Source organism: Oreochromis aureus, linkage group 5 (genome assembly GCF_013358895.1).
Source record: "Oreochromis aureus strain Israel breed Guangdong linkage group 5, ZZ_aureus, whole genome shotgun sequence".
In the NCBI taxonomy this organism is placed as follows: Eukaryota; Metazoa; Chordata; class Actinopteri; order Cichliformes; family Cichlidae; genus Oreochromis; species Oreochromis aureus.
In genome coordinates this window covers 24,201,233-24,218,483 of record NC_052946.1, presented here as the reverse complement: position 1 = coordinate 24,218,483, position 17,251 = coordinate 24,201,233, and the positions used below count along the sequence as shown (strand labels likewise).

At 37.8% G+C, this 17,251-nt stretch overlaps 1 protein-coding gene across 1 annotated transcript; it reads right to left on the bottom strand.

Moving 5' to 3' along the window:
• Positions 1 to 3,467: 3,467 nt before the first annotated feature.
• On the bottom strand, positions 3,468 to 12,937 carry tmem51b (transmembrane protein 51b). The gene is made up of 3 exons (XM_031757582.2): positions 12,652 to 12,937; positions 6,564 to 6,984; positions 3,468 to 4,900 (listed from the first exon to the last, which is right to left on the bottom strand). Exons 2-3 carry the CDS (start codon positions 6,968 to 6,970, stop codon positions 4,468 to 4,470), a joined length of 840 nt encoding a protein of 279 aa, XP_031613442.1. The 5' UTR covers positions 6,971 to 6,984; positions 12,652 to 12,937; the 3' UTR covers positions 3,468 to 4,467.
• Between the last annotated feature and the right edge of the window lie 4,314 nt (positions 12,938 to 17,251).

The following is a 17,251-nucleotide window of genomic DNA, read 5'->3' as shown; positions in this document are numbered from 1 at the left end:
AATCATATCTCAATACCTCAGCAAACTTGTGTGCATGTGTAATGTTATGCAAAGTGCAGCAACATTTTAAATCAGATTTGAGTCTCAATGAAGTGTCATAAATCCACAAATAAAAGTGCATGGCCAGTATTTAACCCAGTCAGTTTGAGTGCTCAGTTGACTGTTTACTGATTATATTCTATTTTAAAAAAGGAATGAAGAAGTTTGTTTTTCTTTCCTGTTATTACCTAATAGATTATTATTAGTTAGATTGTAGTTTATTTTAGAAATGACCTTAGTGATATCAAGTTCACTTTTTATGACTTTATCAGTCATGAAATCACTTTATTCCTAACAAGTTACTAACCTCTTCTCATGAGTTTATGATTCAAACGGCAACAGGTGATTCTGACATGCGTCATTGTGACGCATTCATTTAACAGGAAATAATGAATAAGAAATAAAAATCTGTAAAAATATAATGCACATTAGATTTATATTTTGCAAAGATATGTTGACCATCGTCTTGAGAACAACTGTATGAGTGTGTGCATGTGTACGACAGTGGTGGGGGAGCTTACTGAAAGTTGAGCAGCCTGGTGGTTTGGGGGAAGAAGCTGTTGCAGAATTGTTCTGTTGTGGATCCTGCGAGTCTCTTCCCAGAGGCCAGCAGGAAGTGTATGATGGGGGTGGGGGTGGGAGTGGTCACGTGTGACTTTGTTTGCTCTGGTCAGGCAGTGCTCTTGCGCAACATCCTGGATGTGGGGAAGTGGAATCCCAGTGATCTTTTCCAGTGTCCTCACCACTCTCTGCAGGGACTTCCAGTCTAAGGCACTGCAGGCTCCTGACCACACAGACATGCATGCAGCCAGTAAGCTCTCTATAGAGCTTCTATATAAAGTGGTGAGCATGCGAGGGGGGGAGGTGAGCTCTCCTCAACCGGTGGGAAAAAGTGCAGGCACTGTTGAGTTCTGTCTACAAGAGAGCAGAACGGGGTGTCTGTTATCTGTACGCACAGAAACTTGATGCTGCTCATCATTTCCACTGTGTTGTTAGTGATGAGCAACAGCATGTGACTGTACTGGCTCCTCCTAAAGTCAAAGATGGTCTCCTTTTGGGGTTTTTTTTTTTTTTTTTTTACATTCACAGCCAAGTAGTTAGTGTTGCACGAGTCCACCAGTTGGTTCACTTCCTCTCTGTAGGCCTGGTTGTTGTCATCTTGAATGAGGCCTGCTACCATTGTGTTGCCAGCATACTTTACAATGTGAATGTAGGACAGCAGTCATGAGTTAGCAGCGGGTTCAGGATATAGCCCTGCTGAGGATAGCTGGTGTTCAAAGAGATGAGTTTACCATCTGGTCAGATCTCTTGGTGAGGAAGTCTTACACATAAGGGTGCTGAGGCCCAGGGGAACTAGTTTATCTACCAAATGCAGTTGAATGAATGAATGAAATGAAGTTCACAAACAGCATTTGCATGGCTGTCTTCTTGACCTTGGCTGAGATTTAGTACAGAGAAGATGGCGTCTTCTGTAGAGTGATTTGGGTGGCAAGCAAACTGTAATGAAAACAGTGTGGTCCTTTACCAGCCTCTTAAAGCACTTTAAGATGAGGCTACAGGGCAGAAATGATTTAAACAAGTGAGTTTCAGGGTACTGCAATGATAGCAGCAGTCTGGAAATAAGACAGTAGGACATTCTGATCCAGTGACATATTAAAGGTGTGCTGGTTGCTGCATTCCTTGAACATCTAACCAGGTGTTTCCAGCGCCTGCTGCTTTTCTTATGTTCACTCCTCTCGAGGTCTTCCAGCCATCAGCTATTTCAAGACTGCTCATCAGCAACTGGAACATTTTTCTTTACGGGTGTGTTGCTGACTGCCTTGAACCTCCCAAAATATTTGTTGAGCTCATTTAGAAAGTTTGTATTGTTCTCACAGGGTGGAGGAGCAGCTTTATCATCTGTGATGTCTTAGATAGTCTACCACATTTGTCTGGTATTCATAGGGTCATGGAAGAAACTCTGTATTCTCTAGTGATGGTGCTTTGCTACCCTTATGCAACATGTTGCCAGATTTAAAGAGTATTTTTGTACTTTGCACATTGCATGTACTTCTTTCATCATACGCGGTGTCTCGCTGGCCTGTACGGTGATGTGCTTGATGACGGAGACAACTTCCATGCTCTTGAATGACTGAATGCACACAGTCAGCATACTCATTCACACTGCATAGTTGCAGCTGCTTTGAACATGAATAATCATCTCATCATCATCATGAAAAAAGTCATTCTCAAAAGCTGATGTGAAGTTCTATTTCAAGGTTAAAGCTTTTGACTCAAGTACAGTATGTATATCTATATGTCATCTCATACTTCCCCTCTGTTTACAGAGGCAAATATTATTATTATGTATTGGCAAGTGTTAATATAATGAAACCATAAATAAGTAAATTAAAGCGTTAAAATAATAAAAATTGTTTACCTTTTGTGGTTTTTATTGTAGATGAATTGGAATATATGTGGAGGGAGAAAAACATGTATTAGAAAAATTTATTCTTTTTAAAAAAGAAAAAAGGCTGTTTTTATTTTTGATATGAAGCAATCCTTTTTTTGTTAGCTACATATTGCAACCAACCTTCTGACCTACATACAACAACAAATGGCAACATATGTTAATAAATATAAATAAAAGTTCCATATTCACGTTCATATATTGCTTCTCACAGGGAGCTGCAGGAGGTGGACAAAGGAGCCATAACAACTCCCGAAATGGCTTAACAGATATAAAACAATCAAATCAGTGATTAGCAGCTAATTTATAAAGACAACATGAGAAAACAAACAAGTGAAACATGTCATTGCTCTGGGTTTTCACATCCTGCGGTTCCTTTGAATAATTTCAATTAGTTTTCTTCTTTATAAATAATTAATTGGTAAAAAACCATTGATTTGAAGATGCCACTTTAGGCTCTGGGTACTTGTGTTGGGCATTTTTAATAAAAATCATTTCTAGAGTTGTTACAAAACAGCGAACAAAAAAAAAAATCAACCAGTTAACTTAGTCATCCAGAAAATAGTCATTTAAGTCTTAAAGTAATGATCAATAAACAATTAGGGTTCAAATTAATTGAAGGCTATTGTTTAAATTTTGGCATGGGTGAAAGTTTTACTTAAATAATGCTGTAACAGTCACCTACAATAATACCTACATTTTCCTGATTTTAGCCATGTTTTTGCTTAAATAACTACTTTTATTTTTTATGTATTATTTTTTCAATATGATTTTATATTGCCCCCCTCAACTCATATCAGCAAATATTTTAAAATTTTTCACTTATATTTCCTTTTAGACTTTTACCTGCTTTCAGGTAAAACAAACAAACAGATGCAAAAAGATGACGATGAACTGTGAAATGAATAAATGACCAAATTCAAACACTGGAGGGTGCCAAATATTAACCAGTGAAACTTAAGATGCAAAAGAGCAAGTCAAAACATTCACCATTTGATTTTATTAATCAAAAGTCGAATTACAGTACGTGCATGTTATTTTTTCCCCCCAAACGTATAGCAAGCAAATGTAGGAAAATTAAACTGCATCCTAACATTGGATCGTCATACTTTTAGTAAATGTAGTTGCTTTTATTAATGTTGACATTACATGAGGATTAAATACACACTGAACTTGTTTTATGGACATTTTGAAACAAAAATATAAAGTTGAACTTAAACAAAATAGAAAAAAAAATTATTCTTCACTTTTTACAAATATTACAACATAGTTAAAGAAATCTAAACATTTCAACACTTTAAGAGACAATGAATAAAAATGATACATCACCAGAATATCCAAAACCTTTCTTCTGGTTAGGATGTGCCAAAATATATATTTTTCTCTCTTAACATTTATCTTAAAGAATAAAGTTTCTTTAAGACTTGGAGTTTAAAAAATACACACACACAGAAAAACCAATTTAATTTTCTATTCTAAAAAAAAAAAGCATGATTAAAAAAAAAAAAAAAAAAAAAAAAAAAATCAATTAATCGCAGAATGTAGCTTCAACTTCTCCAAACTTCAAAGCAAACCAGAATCAAGACATGGCAACAACATAAAGTCTTGGAAAGGTGAAAAACATGTTATGGCTGGCTAATAAATAAAACTGAAAGACTATCTTCTGTTTGACATAAGTTATAACATGATCGTTAAGACGACAGACTTAACTCTGAAAGCGGATCCTTTCACGCATACCTAATAATGAATTATAATAGATTAAATATGCAAATCCAGAGCTCTTTGGTGAAGAACAATATTCTAATTTCAGCAGTGGGCGTGTGTGGCCCCTTTGTTCTTACTGTATTTACCTACTTAACATAACCCTTTCAAATCGTTTTTTCCAGAAATGTTATGATAAATCCACTAAATTCATAAGCGTTACATAAATTTTTTTCCTTTTTTAGAAACACACAATAAGGTAGATGTGGAACGCTGCCCTACTTAAATTCAGGCATCTTATCTTCATACTGTGGAGGAGGAGTGATGGGTTCAATGGTTACTGGGTTCTGTGTGGGGGTGCGGATTTGAAGGCGGAAGTCCTTCAGGTGCAGTTTGTCAGATTTGATTCTTCTCACTCGGAGGGGCCGGAGCAAACGGCTGGCCCGACTAGCACTGCGGGTTGGCATACTGGGGTTAGATGTAAGGCCAGCGGGTTCAGATGGAGGCTCGGCGGCTGCAGGTTGATCATTAACAGGGGTGTCGTCAGTCGTGTTGTTAGCGGGCTCTGTTCCCTCGTTTTCCACCGCAGCTATGATGTCCTCGTAGGACGGCAGGTGAGAGGTGCTCTGCCGAAGGTTACTCTGACGCACAGGGTACTCACTGCTGCTGACGACTTCCTCATAGCTTGGCACGTTATACGTAGTTGGGTCGCTGGAAAGAGACAAAAGTTTTAACTGTGTTAAGCTGTCAACAACCTTTTGCCGATTAACACCTTCAAAAGGCACCATACAGGCATTCATTTGTGTTTATTGCCATCTGAATATTACAAGTTTAATATTTATGCTTTTTCAGCTTTGTTTTGGTCCCCATAAACTCTTAAGTTTATTAGCTTTTTTGTTTTATCTGCTTAATATCTAGATTCAAGATATTAATATCTAGGTTCAAGATGGTGGCGCACACAGATGCAGCGGCTTACTGCAGCTCTCCCTACATGTGCCTTTTAAAAAAAATCATCGGCTGCCCCCTGCCCTCCCTGTCTGCCGTCTACAACTCCCGTTGTCTTAGTAGGGCCGGAAACATTTTAAAGGACACTACCTACCCCAGCTACCATCTTTTCAACCTACTGCCCTCTGGCAGGCGCTATAGATCCATACGGGCCAGAACAAACAGACTCAGGGATAGCTTCTGTAATCTGCACTGAAATATCATCAATTCTCTGCCTGTCTGTCTCTGTGTCAGTACTGTACTGTGTATTTATATTTATAGTAAGTGTATAGTTAAATTATTGCATAGTTTTTATAATGTGCTATAAGCACGTGTGCACTTTTATAGAGGTGTTTCTAATTTCGTTATACTATGTATAATGACAATAAAGGCTTTCAATTTCAGTTTCAATTCAATCTTAGTATGTTGACTAGGTAAGTGCTGCCCATGTCTGCTGTTAAAGCCAAAGTAGATTGTCAGTGTTACTTTTTGTCTGAAAGAAGCTGCCTGCTGTCGCTACAAGAAATTTATAAGAAACAGCAAAGGCTCACAAAACAAACTCAATATTCTTCAGTGAGTTCAACGAAGGAGCAAAAGGGTGTTTTTCTCAGTTTTTGTTTAAATCACATGAGTTGCCACCTGCTGGCCATTAGAAATAATTCAGGTTTCATTCAAGTCAGTAAGGTCTTTAAATTAAGTTTGATTCAACTTTAGCATCATTGTGCTGAACATAGGTACAAACCCACTGAAGTGCACTTAGCATCGAACCAGAAGTGCAATGAATACATAAAGAAAGAAATATTATATGTTCATAAGTGCAAATTCAATTACACAGCAGTATGTATGTATGCACAGTTCAGTGCAAAAGTCTTGAGCCACCCCTTCATATTTTGTTTCAAAGGAGCCAAACTTTAGAGTTTTTTGTGTTTGTGTTTTAAGCTACTTAAATAGTGACCTATGAATCATCTCAGTGTAAAAAAGGCAACAAACTCAAGGGATGAACTGATGTTCTGGATACACATAACAGCCAACTTTAATTTACAATCTCTCCTATCACAAAAAAGATCTATTTTTTTCACATTTCTCTTGTTGAATAAAATAAAAATGGATGGATGGATTATAAAGGTAAATAAAATGCTAAACCTTTACTTAGTCCCTGACGTTACATAATTTGCAGTTTACTTGCAATGGATCCTTTCCAAGCAGAAAGACAGGGTACACCCTAGACAGATCAGCAGGCTGTTGCAGGACAAACACATAGAGACAGACAACACCAGTACTACACCTTTTCACACCTGATTGCTAACCCAAGGAATTATCATATCATGTATAAATCCTAACATTTATAAACGATCTAAGAATAAAAATAGAACCAAACGTCATCACTTACGGCTGAGGCTCCTCTGGTATCTGAGTCATGAAGGGGATTCCTGTGGTCACAGGCTCACTCCTTCTATCCTGAGCTCTCTTCTTGCTCTTTAAACCAAGGCCAATGGCCAAGATCAACATCACTGCCCCAACTCCAACAAGCACCATGGCCACTGTAGGGGTCTTGGTGGCATCTGAATTATTACCACCACCATTGTTATTAGGTCCTGTGGAGTTGCTTGATGGTTTTGGAGAGGCACCTGAATCCCCTCCAGGTATCACAGTCCAAACAATCATGACAATGCCAAGGGCAATGAGGCCCACTCCAAGGGCACACAGGGCATAGTGGGCGCCTGAACCAGAGCTCCTTGAGCTGGAGGATCTGTTGGAACGGCCGTTGTTACCGCATATACCCTGACTGGAACACATACCTGCAAAACAACCTGCAAGGTGGGGAAAAAAAAAGGCTTTTCAGTTTGCACAAGCAGACACCACCTACCCCACCACTCCTCCAGAAATTTACCCCCTCTGTAGAAAATCATTTAGATCCCAGTATCTGAACTTTTTTTTCAACTTGTGACCAAATTTCTAATATTATCACATTGTTATTGCCTGCGTCATGGTGCTTCTGTCTGTATTCTCTGTCTATTTTGTTAAGTACATTAAGCTTAATTTCCTGTATGTGTATGAGTGGCCGAACAAGTGATTTAGATTTTCCAGGGTAAGAACGGGCTCGGTGAAAGAGTCCATATCAATCAGAGCACCACACGTATCACACGAGATGGACCATGCCAATAAAACATAAACCATTACCGGTGGCGGAACAAAAGGTTAAAATGACAGTTTGAGGGTTATCTCGCTGTATCCATGAACCGGTTTTAGACGCTATACTCTTGAAAACAGAAAAGGCGCTGAGGGTACATTTTTGATGCGTGAGAAAGTAGGAGAACAGGTTAAAAGAAAATGTCAGGTGTGGTGAAAAACAGGTTACAGGAAAACAAAGAGTTCAGTGGTAGTTCCACACATGTCTTAACATGACAAACATTAACCCAAGAGAAGGAAGGATGGAGATAAAAAAGTGACACAAAAGGTCTTTGTAATGGTCACAGAATCAAACAGAATAAAGAGCATTTATAAAATTAGAATCAGATAAACATCTAACAATAACACCACGAACACCTACAGAATAAAATGCATTTTAAATTACTTTCCTGCCAAACAACAACATTTGTGAACCTTACTCTTTAACCAGAGGTTAATTTTTCCTGAAGGCCTGAGGAAAAAAACCCCAAAACGCACATAACTGAAAAAAGATGCCATTGTTGGCTCCAGCCGCAGACTGCTCCTCTGTAATAGCTGTACATAAGCGTGACTTGTGCAGATGATTATGAACTAAAGCTGTAATCGAATGTTTACAAGCATGTCCAAGTAATGACATCCTACTCAAAATATCCCTTAAAAATAGCAGACATCATCTACTTAAGCTCTACACCTGTATGTAGCAATGTTTAGGTTGTACTGGTGTGAATCAGGAAAATTTTCTTTGTAAAGCCACTACAGTTCACACATTTATAAATACAGATGGCTTACAAATTTTTAAGATCTGATCCCTTGACACCTGTAGAGAGGGCACTCGGTGGCTCTGTTATGTTTGCTGGAATGGTTTGAATCCAAAAGTCGCAGCAAATCATCACACCGTTACTCAAAGTGCTCATCTGTATCCTATGATGAAATATTTCTGTCCTTGGAATGGTTGGGAATGATCTCTAACTGGATGACAGTTACCCCGTAGTCTATAGCAGAATACTGCATTGATTGATGAGAATGCAAATTATGTAAATACTGTGATATTCACTGTCCCCAGATCTCAACCCAGTGGGAGATCTGAGGACATCAGTGGGAGGTGTCACTAAGCGATCCCGACTAACATTATCAAAACGGCAGATAGAAGAAAATCTTGGTGCTCCATTAGAAACCATCCCAAGGCACAATGAAGCGTTTCTCTGAGCATGTGATTGTGTGCCAACACATTTTATGCTAGAGTTTGCTTTAATTTTGTCACCTATCTGTATATTTAAGCACACCAGACAGCATCTCTTTAATTATTAAAGCAACTTTTGAACACTTTCATATACAATCAGGGGAAAAAGTAAGTTCAACTGTAAGGTTTTACATATCATCTGGTCCTTAATGGGTCTTAAAATGAGATAAATAGAACCTCAGATGACCAACAACACATGATGTATCACACCGTAGTTTGCTGGGCTCGAGCTTTCTTCGGGAATCACTGGTTGCTGTCCATCAGTGTGGGAGGGGTTATAAGGCTATTTCCAAACAATCTAAAGTCCATCAATTTTCAATCACAAGTTGAAAACAAGACAGCTGCCAATCTTAAGAGGAGTGCAGGTCCCAGCAAGTTCATTCCAAACGGGGACTGTGCAATGTTTAAAGAAATTGAAAAAACCCACGAGTTAAACAACAAATTCCACAGGTCTCAGTTAAAATGTTCAGTGGCTTGTTTGAAAGTCCTGTCAGGAGTAAGCCTCTTCTTTAAAAAAAAAAAAAAAACATGGCTGCACAGCTTAGGTTTGCAAATTTGCATCTGAACAAATCACAAGACTTCTGGAACAACTAACTTTGGAAAGCAAAACCAAAGTGGACCTGAATGCTTGTTTTGCAGGCGCAGGACCGGGACACTGCAGGTATTGAGTTGACTATGAACTACTCTGTATAACAAAATACTCTAGAGTCAAATATGAAGCCAACTGTTTGACAGCTAAAGCGTGGCTGAAACTGGGTCATGCAACAGGACAATGATCCCAAGCACAGCAGCAAATCTTGAACAGAATGGCTGAAAACGCAAACAATGAAGGTGCTGCGGTGGCCCAGTCAAAGTCCAGACCTCAGCCTGATTGAAATGTCATGGTGGGATCTTAAGCAAGCTGTGGATGAACAAATACTCACAGACTGAAGGATCTGAGAGATGATAAAGTCGAAGACAATGTGTTTACTTTAAGTTAATGCCGTTAAAGGTGGTTCTCAAATCTGCTGACTCATAGGGTGTGCTGCTTCCGCATGTTAGCTTAGTATTTACAAATTAAATATGACAGGGGCATTTTTTTTTTACCCTGCAGGATTTACTCAAATCACAATATTATTATTATTTGCTTTTGTTGTGCTAATAAACCTTTTTATAACCCAATTACATGGGAATAGTTTTTCTAAACTAAACTAAAACTAAACTAAAATAGTAAAATGTCTCAAATAAATACCAAGCTGCTTAATGAACAAATCCTACTAACATAAATGCAGGGAAATCCAGGAAATGTTTATTTTAAAGAAAATTAATTCACTTTTACAAGGTATTAATAATGAAAACAGTTCTTAATAACTAATATAAAATAAAGCCAAAATTAATAAAACCAAAACAAACAACAGCATTGGGAATTTACTCAGTAATATAAACAACTACCACGAAGGCAAAACGTCTTAGAGGAGTTAATTGTATACTTAGTTATTTAAACCAGAAATAAATGTTAGAAGAGTATTTAAAGATTCAAATGTTTGAAACCCTGGGGAACTAACCTGAAAAAGAAAGATGTTTAGACTACAGATTACTGAAATTTACATTTTATGAGTAACTGAAGTTTAGAAAGAAGAAGAAGAAAAAAAAAACCCCAGCAGTTTTACATCACACTAATGTATAAAAATCTGTGTTTGTTTGTTTGCCCACAAACCTTTACACAATCAAGAGTTGAGCAACCAAAACTGACATACTGGTAGCTATTCAGCCCTTGAAGGCTTTTAGCTGTATCAGATACTATGACCTCATCACGTTGTCTAGCAACCACCTACCAACTGGCTACAATGAGCCATTTGTAGTGTTTATGCACCTACAGCACCTTCGTAAAAGCCATGCATCATTTTAATTAATCATGATAATAACACTGAAATTAAAGTCTCATTATGCTGCAGAGTAACCACCTAACAGAAAACTACAATCACTGCAGCGTGGCCATTTAAGACTAATACATGAAAACAAAAGCATTCAGTTTAGCCTGACTGACACAGGATTTGTAAGACCGATACCGATACCGATATTTGCCGTTTTATTTTATTATTCCGATCATTATCAGACCAATTTTTTTAAGAAAGACAAAACATAATTTTCCTAACATTTGTTATGTGTAGTCATTTATTTGCTCATTACACCATGAGCTGTTTGTTGTTTTTGTGGAATTTCAAACCTGTGTTGCTAACGGGGAAGTTGTAGAGTGCCCCCTGATGGACAATATGGAAAGTCAACACTTATAACATGGTTGAAGATCATTTTCTCATCTCTCCTTTACTTTTTTTTGGTTTTCACTTATTGGCTGTTATAAATACTGATATCGTGTATAGTGATTAATTGGTTTGGCGCTAATTCATTCATCATCTATTAGTCCTTATATTTTTTGCTATTTGAATATCTTTAAAAAAAAAAACATATACATATATAGTAAATAATTTTTGTAACTGTTTTGCATAATTTCATTTTCCGGCCTAAAATTGTGGATTAATTAAACCCAACTGAATTTAAACTCTACGATTTAATCTGTGATATGATACATCTATGTCATTAAAGGTGGAGAAACATACGAGTGTACACTTCAGGACACTTTGCTGATGTGATGGGATGAACAGTGATTTGACTTTTACTCTTGACAAACAGCATTTTTCATTTAAAAAAAACGTGTACTCTTTTTGTAATAGCAGTGTAACACAAAACCATATGCCTCTCAAAAAGTATTGAGATATATTTTTGCAGGTATGAGACAAAATTTAGCCTTGCTTATTTAAAAATATATTTAATATCACTTACCTTATTAATTTATTGGTTTTATAGGTTTAGTAGTAATCACTTTTTCAATGTAGCATTTTTTTTAATTACTACAGAAGTGATTATTAATAGTCCAATCAAAATAATTTCAGTAGCATTTATAGCACTTTAATATTGTTCATTATTCACTAGTCTCACTTTAAGTGTTTTTTTCCACTTTAGCTGTTATTTATAGTGTATAGTTGCCCACAACAGTTAGTGGAGTATGCTAACCAATTAAAAAAATAACAAACGAACAAACAAACAAAGAAAAAAAACTAAACTAAACACAGCTTTACATAATGCACAACAGCTAAACATTTCTCAGTGTTTTTCTTAAGTATTGTTTCACATTGATGACTTCAGAGACAATTACCCAGCCCTAACGCACATCCTGTTTCACAGCATTACACTCTGAACCGCTCATTCATGCTGTAAGGATCAACTGATACTTATTTAATGGACTGAATATCTATTTTAAATATAGTCTCTTGCAGGCTCATTCATTAGATAATGTTGGTGGACTGCCAACTAAGTTTTTTAGTGCCTAATCAATTAAAAAATAAATATTAATGTAGTGTAGTCTGCCTTAGCAGAGAGCAGGCGACTAAATTTAGTATAAGGGGGGGAACAGCTGAATTATTGCATTTCCCTTTGATATTCATGACATGATTATTAAGAATTACTGAATAAATGCAGTATGTGACTAAGTCCTGGTGTTCCCCTCGTCAGTTATTAAACACACATTAACAAGGACAAAAAGAAGGTGACAGTTGCAAAAGAGGACTACACACAGACCAACACTGTCATTCATAGTGGCTCTGTGCATGAAAACGTAAATACTGCCCTTTTCTCTACATTGCAGGCCTGCTGCATTGCATGGGTGTGTCCCGTTCAACATCAGTAAATTTCCAGCATTAAAATTCGGCTTATCAGGTAATAAACACCGGCTCACTTGGTCCGTCTTGTGGGTAACATTAACAGATCTATCAGGCGGACATTACTGCTGTCAAAGTAAATAAAAACGCTGGTAGTGCTTTCTGGTGAAGCAGGAAGGGGAGAGGGTGGACCTGCCCACATGAATTACTCTGTGATCTAAACGTGTCCGGACACAGGTCAGATTGGATTGGACCCCACGCAATGACACTGACAAATATTAACAACTCGCGTGCTGTGTCTATTAAATCGATAACAGTCCTGGTCACAGTATATACGAGCGTAAGTCAGCTTAGCTCTGAAGTGTAGGCCTTACCTTTTCACCGCTCAGTGGCCAAGGACTTCCCTCTTCATCGGTGAGTTACCTGACTCACGCAGGTGTTTTCAGGAAGATCAGAGGGGAAGAGAAGGAGACGACATAGACGCAGCAAGTCAGGACCGGTTCAACTTTTTTTTTCCTTTTAAAAAGTTTTTAAATCGCAGACGGATTGATCAACACAATGTTTACCGCTGCAGATAAAAACAGAGTTGACAAGAACTTTGCACAAATTCCAAGCGTAGTGAAACCTCGCCACCCCCTGTTGTAAAGTGCGCCCGTGTCCTCTTGGTCCTAGTGCTGCTCAGGTAAACCTCCACCGGGAATAAATTAGTGGTACAAGGAGACGCCCAGAAACAGCTTAATTGAAATAAATTAATTGTATTGTACACGATTAATGTTGGATGTATTAACTGTATTAATTACAGATACACACAATTAGATATTAGAAAAATAAAACTATTGTCTTACAGGAATAAGACACAGTATTTCAGAGCCCAGAGAAAAATATTTATGTTCTGCAAAAATAAAAATAAGAAAATCTTGGCTTATTAGTTACTGGTGAATTTATTAAGGGTGCATTTGTTGAATAGTTGACTAACTCATAATTTTGCTTTTAAATATTATGTCAATATAAATATAAGTTCAATTCAATTAAATTGTATTTATATGGCTGCAAATCACAGCAACAGTTGCCTCAAGGTGCTTTATATTGTAAGGTAAAGACACTACAGTAATACAGCAAGCATCTGGTAACAGTGGGAAGGAAAAACTCCCTTTTAAGAGGAAGAAACCTTGTCAGAACCAGGCTCAGTGAGGGGCAGCCATCTGCCGAGACCGGCTGTGTATGAGAGGAGGAAGACACAGAAATGAGTAATGACTAATGATTAACTGCAGAGTGGTGTATAAACACATGGTGAGCGAAAAGGTGGGTCAAGAAGAAATGCACATGGAAAAGCATCATGGAAAGCCCCCAGCAGCCCTATTGTAGTGTAACTAAGGGAGGGTCAGCTTAGCCCTAACTTTGTCAAAAGGAGGTCTGTCTCTTGAATCCAAACTGGGAGCTGGTTGCAGAGGGGTCTGAAAGCTTAAAATAGGGTAGGGCCTGATTATTCAAGTAAGTATAAGTAAAACTACATGCTTTGTCAAAGTATCTTTCGTATCTAGAAGAGAAAATGAGCTCCTGCAATAAGATCCTAAAAGAGCAGCTGAAAATCTTTATAGAATAAGGCCATTTGCACACATATTTTAGGCCAAAACGTCCACTGTGGTGCAGTTTGAGTCATATCACATGACCTTCAGGGGATTCAATTATTTATTTAAATCCTTATGAAAATCCTAATAATCCCAATGAAAGCTCCAGAGGAGCTGTTGGTGCAGTCGTTTTTGTCAGCTATAGTTTAGAAAGTGTCTTTTTTTCATATCTTGGGTATAGTGATATAGGAGATCCCTAACACTACACGTGATTTTAGTTTGAGATCATTACTGGGATTAATGGAAATATTTAAATGTGAAGCCTCATACACTTTTGTAGTGGCAGGTGCCAAGGTCCCTTGTGTGCCAAGGTCCTTGGGACCGGCTCTGTTTAGACGCCAAGAGGTCAGAGTGCACTACAGCCTGTAGTACAGGAGTGGTTAATGGGCCATAAAGCTACCCTTCAAAATTTTGTACTAGTCAGCTTTAACCCTTTCCATGCTGGTAGTGTCTATACTGGGGCCATGTTGTGTTTGTTAGATGCAAACTGCTACCATTTCTTGCCAGATGTGGCACAACCTTCTGGTGCTAAAGTGACACAAATTGATCTTGCTCTCATACGGTGATCTTTGAGCAGAGAGTAAGGTCAGTCAGATCACCGCAGTTAATAAAAAGTAAATGAGAATAATGTCCATATATTTTTTTATAATAACCAACTCAACAGGCTAATGTGACCATTCTGAGCTTCTTTTTAAGATAACACAGAGGTGGCGTATGCAAACAGAAAGATATATGTTCAAAACCCTTGGAAGAAAAAATAATTTACATCTGGACCAACTTTACATTCTGAGTTTGTTAACACAAATTTTAATGCATTTATCCTCAAAAATAACAATAACATTCTTACATTCTATGCAACAGTTTACAATAAATCCACTTTCATGTTGACATGTATGAAAAGCTTGTACTGCTTTGCAAACAGATGTAGATGTCATGTGTTAAAAGCAAATACATTGCAAGTCCCTGTCTTCTTTCCCTATGCAGGTTTGAACTGATCTGATCTTCCCGCTTAAACAGTTTTGCTTTGGTGAGCCAAAGAGACGCCCAGATAGAGACGGACAAACCTGTTCTCTGCTATTTGAAGTAACCTCAAGGTTTCAGCCACATTCGGTGTGGCTCTGTGCAAGTCCCAGCGGTGGCGTTTAATGAGTGTTTTCATGCTCAGGAACAGCTGTGCATTATAAAACACGACCAAAACTCTACAGAATACACCGTTACATTCTTTCCATTGACTTCATAGTATAATGGCACAAAGTTTTGCCTTCTTCACAGTTTATACACACATGTGGAGTCTTTGTACATTACCACATTCTTAATCCAACATTCCACAGTTGTATCTACATATCACACTGGATGACTGCATCATCTTTTACATAAAAAAAGACATAATTATGGGTATACCAGCTGTCAGAAGAAGACACACACTTCACATGTCATTGTTTTTAGTAGCATCATCTTACACATTTAGAGCTGATGGCACTTGAGGGCCCTGTTCTTCAATCTGAAGGAATTTAGGCTAAAATACTTTTTTCAGGTTACAAGAATCTGGTTTAGTCTCGTCAATCTAGTCTGATTCTCTCAGCCTGCTTTAGGATTGGTTTGTTAATCCCAAATAAAAGTTTAAGGGAAAAGATATGGAGAGGCATAATACTGGCTGAATGCTGAGCATGTGATTGCACTAACAGAGGGAGAGGAGCTGAGACAATAGGCTTTTAACAAAAACTGGAAACGTCCTTGCTTCTGACCTGTCATTTTCCAGTGATCCCAATTAAATACGACGCGTGGCACAGCTGCATTGTCAGTTCATGGTTTTCTTTTTTCTTTTTTTACAGCCTGCCACTGTATGTTATGATCTCTGGCAGATGATGGTAACAGTGTTAATGACCCAAGTGGCATTGCATGACAAGTTAAGCATTATGCCTTTTTTTTTATATGGCACAAGTGCTGTAAAGGCTTCTACAAAGGACAGGCCTGGGCCTCCTCTCTCCTCCAGATGCATTTAAGGAAGTAAGACTTTGTTGAAGTTGGCTTCTGATCAATTTCAGAGTCAATGGCAGGGTGACTCGGGAGAAGGTGACGAGGTAGATCAAAATAGAGAGATGAGAAAAACCTTTGGGTTTTGTATTTTACTGACATTCTTCAGGGAGTTTAACAGTTTCACAGAGACAAACACAAAATATAAAACATGAATTCATGTTTAAAATATGAGTAAGTTTGAGCAATATTCTCCCCAATGGCCATGCAAGTGATTTTTTTAATTAGTAATCAAAATCTGTGTCTGGAGATGAAACCTCACTCACATGCATGTAAGATATTTTAGCAACGTGAGGTCCACAACTATTCACTTGAATTTTAATCTTTATTCAAAACTTTATGTCCATTTAAATGCTGTGTTATGTTCTAGCTAACCACTCGCCAGGTTTTTGCAACATTTCTTTAAATTACCGTAAATTTTCAATTTTTGGCAATTGAAAAAAAATTCAAAACTGTTTCTGAAAGCAGAGACGCTGTGCTTCCCAGTCATATTAGGGTCATTACGGTAATCCCAGTCCCGAGGTGCAGCAACCCCGGGAAAACAAAGGTTGGTTGACTGAAAAGAGAGTGAGGGAGTATAACAGAGCTCTGCAGAAAGTTGACATTTTATCTGATATTTGGGTGTTTTTTTTATTGCTTTGTTTTTGCTGCTCTGTGCTGTTTTTTTCATTGTGATTTGCCTTTTTTTAAAACTGTGTTTTACCATATTTTTCTACCGTGTTCTTTCTTTCTTTCTTTCTTTCTTTCTTTCTTTCTTTCTTTCTTTCTTTCTTTCTTTCTTTCTTTCTTTCTTTCTTTCTTCCTTTCTTCCTTCCTTCCTTCCTTTGGCTGAGTTTGATACAAACACAAACAAGAATGCTGCAAAAAATAAGAAAAAGGGCAAAACATTTGCCTGGAATGAAATAACACCAGACGAACTACAAAAGTACCTGGGCTTGTTACTTTACATGGCAGTCTGCAATTTCCCAAAAATGGTAGACTTTTGGAGGAGAAACACAATTTTTCACGTTCCTTTTCCTGCCACGGTTATGTCCAGAGACCGGTTTCTGGCCATCGCTTCTAACCTTAATATCAGTGATCCAGAAGATAATGTGGCCAATGAAAAAAAAAAAAAAACAAGGCACAGAGGACTATGACACACTACAGTCGGTCAGACCCCTCCTTGAGATGATGAGATATCATTGCATGGGTAACTACCACCCAAAGCAGCATATTTCAGTTGGTGAGAGGATGGTTACTTCAAAGGCAAGATTAGCCACGAAAGCCAAGCTCACCAAGTGGGGGCTAAAATATTTTGTTCTTGCTGATGTGA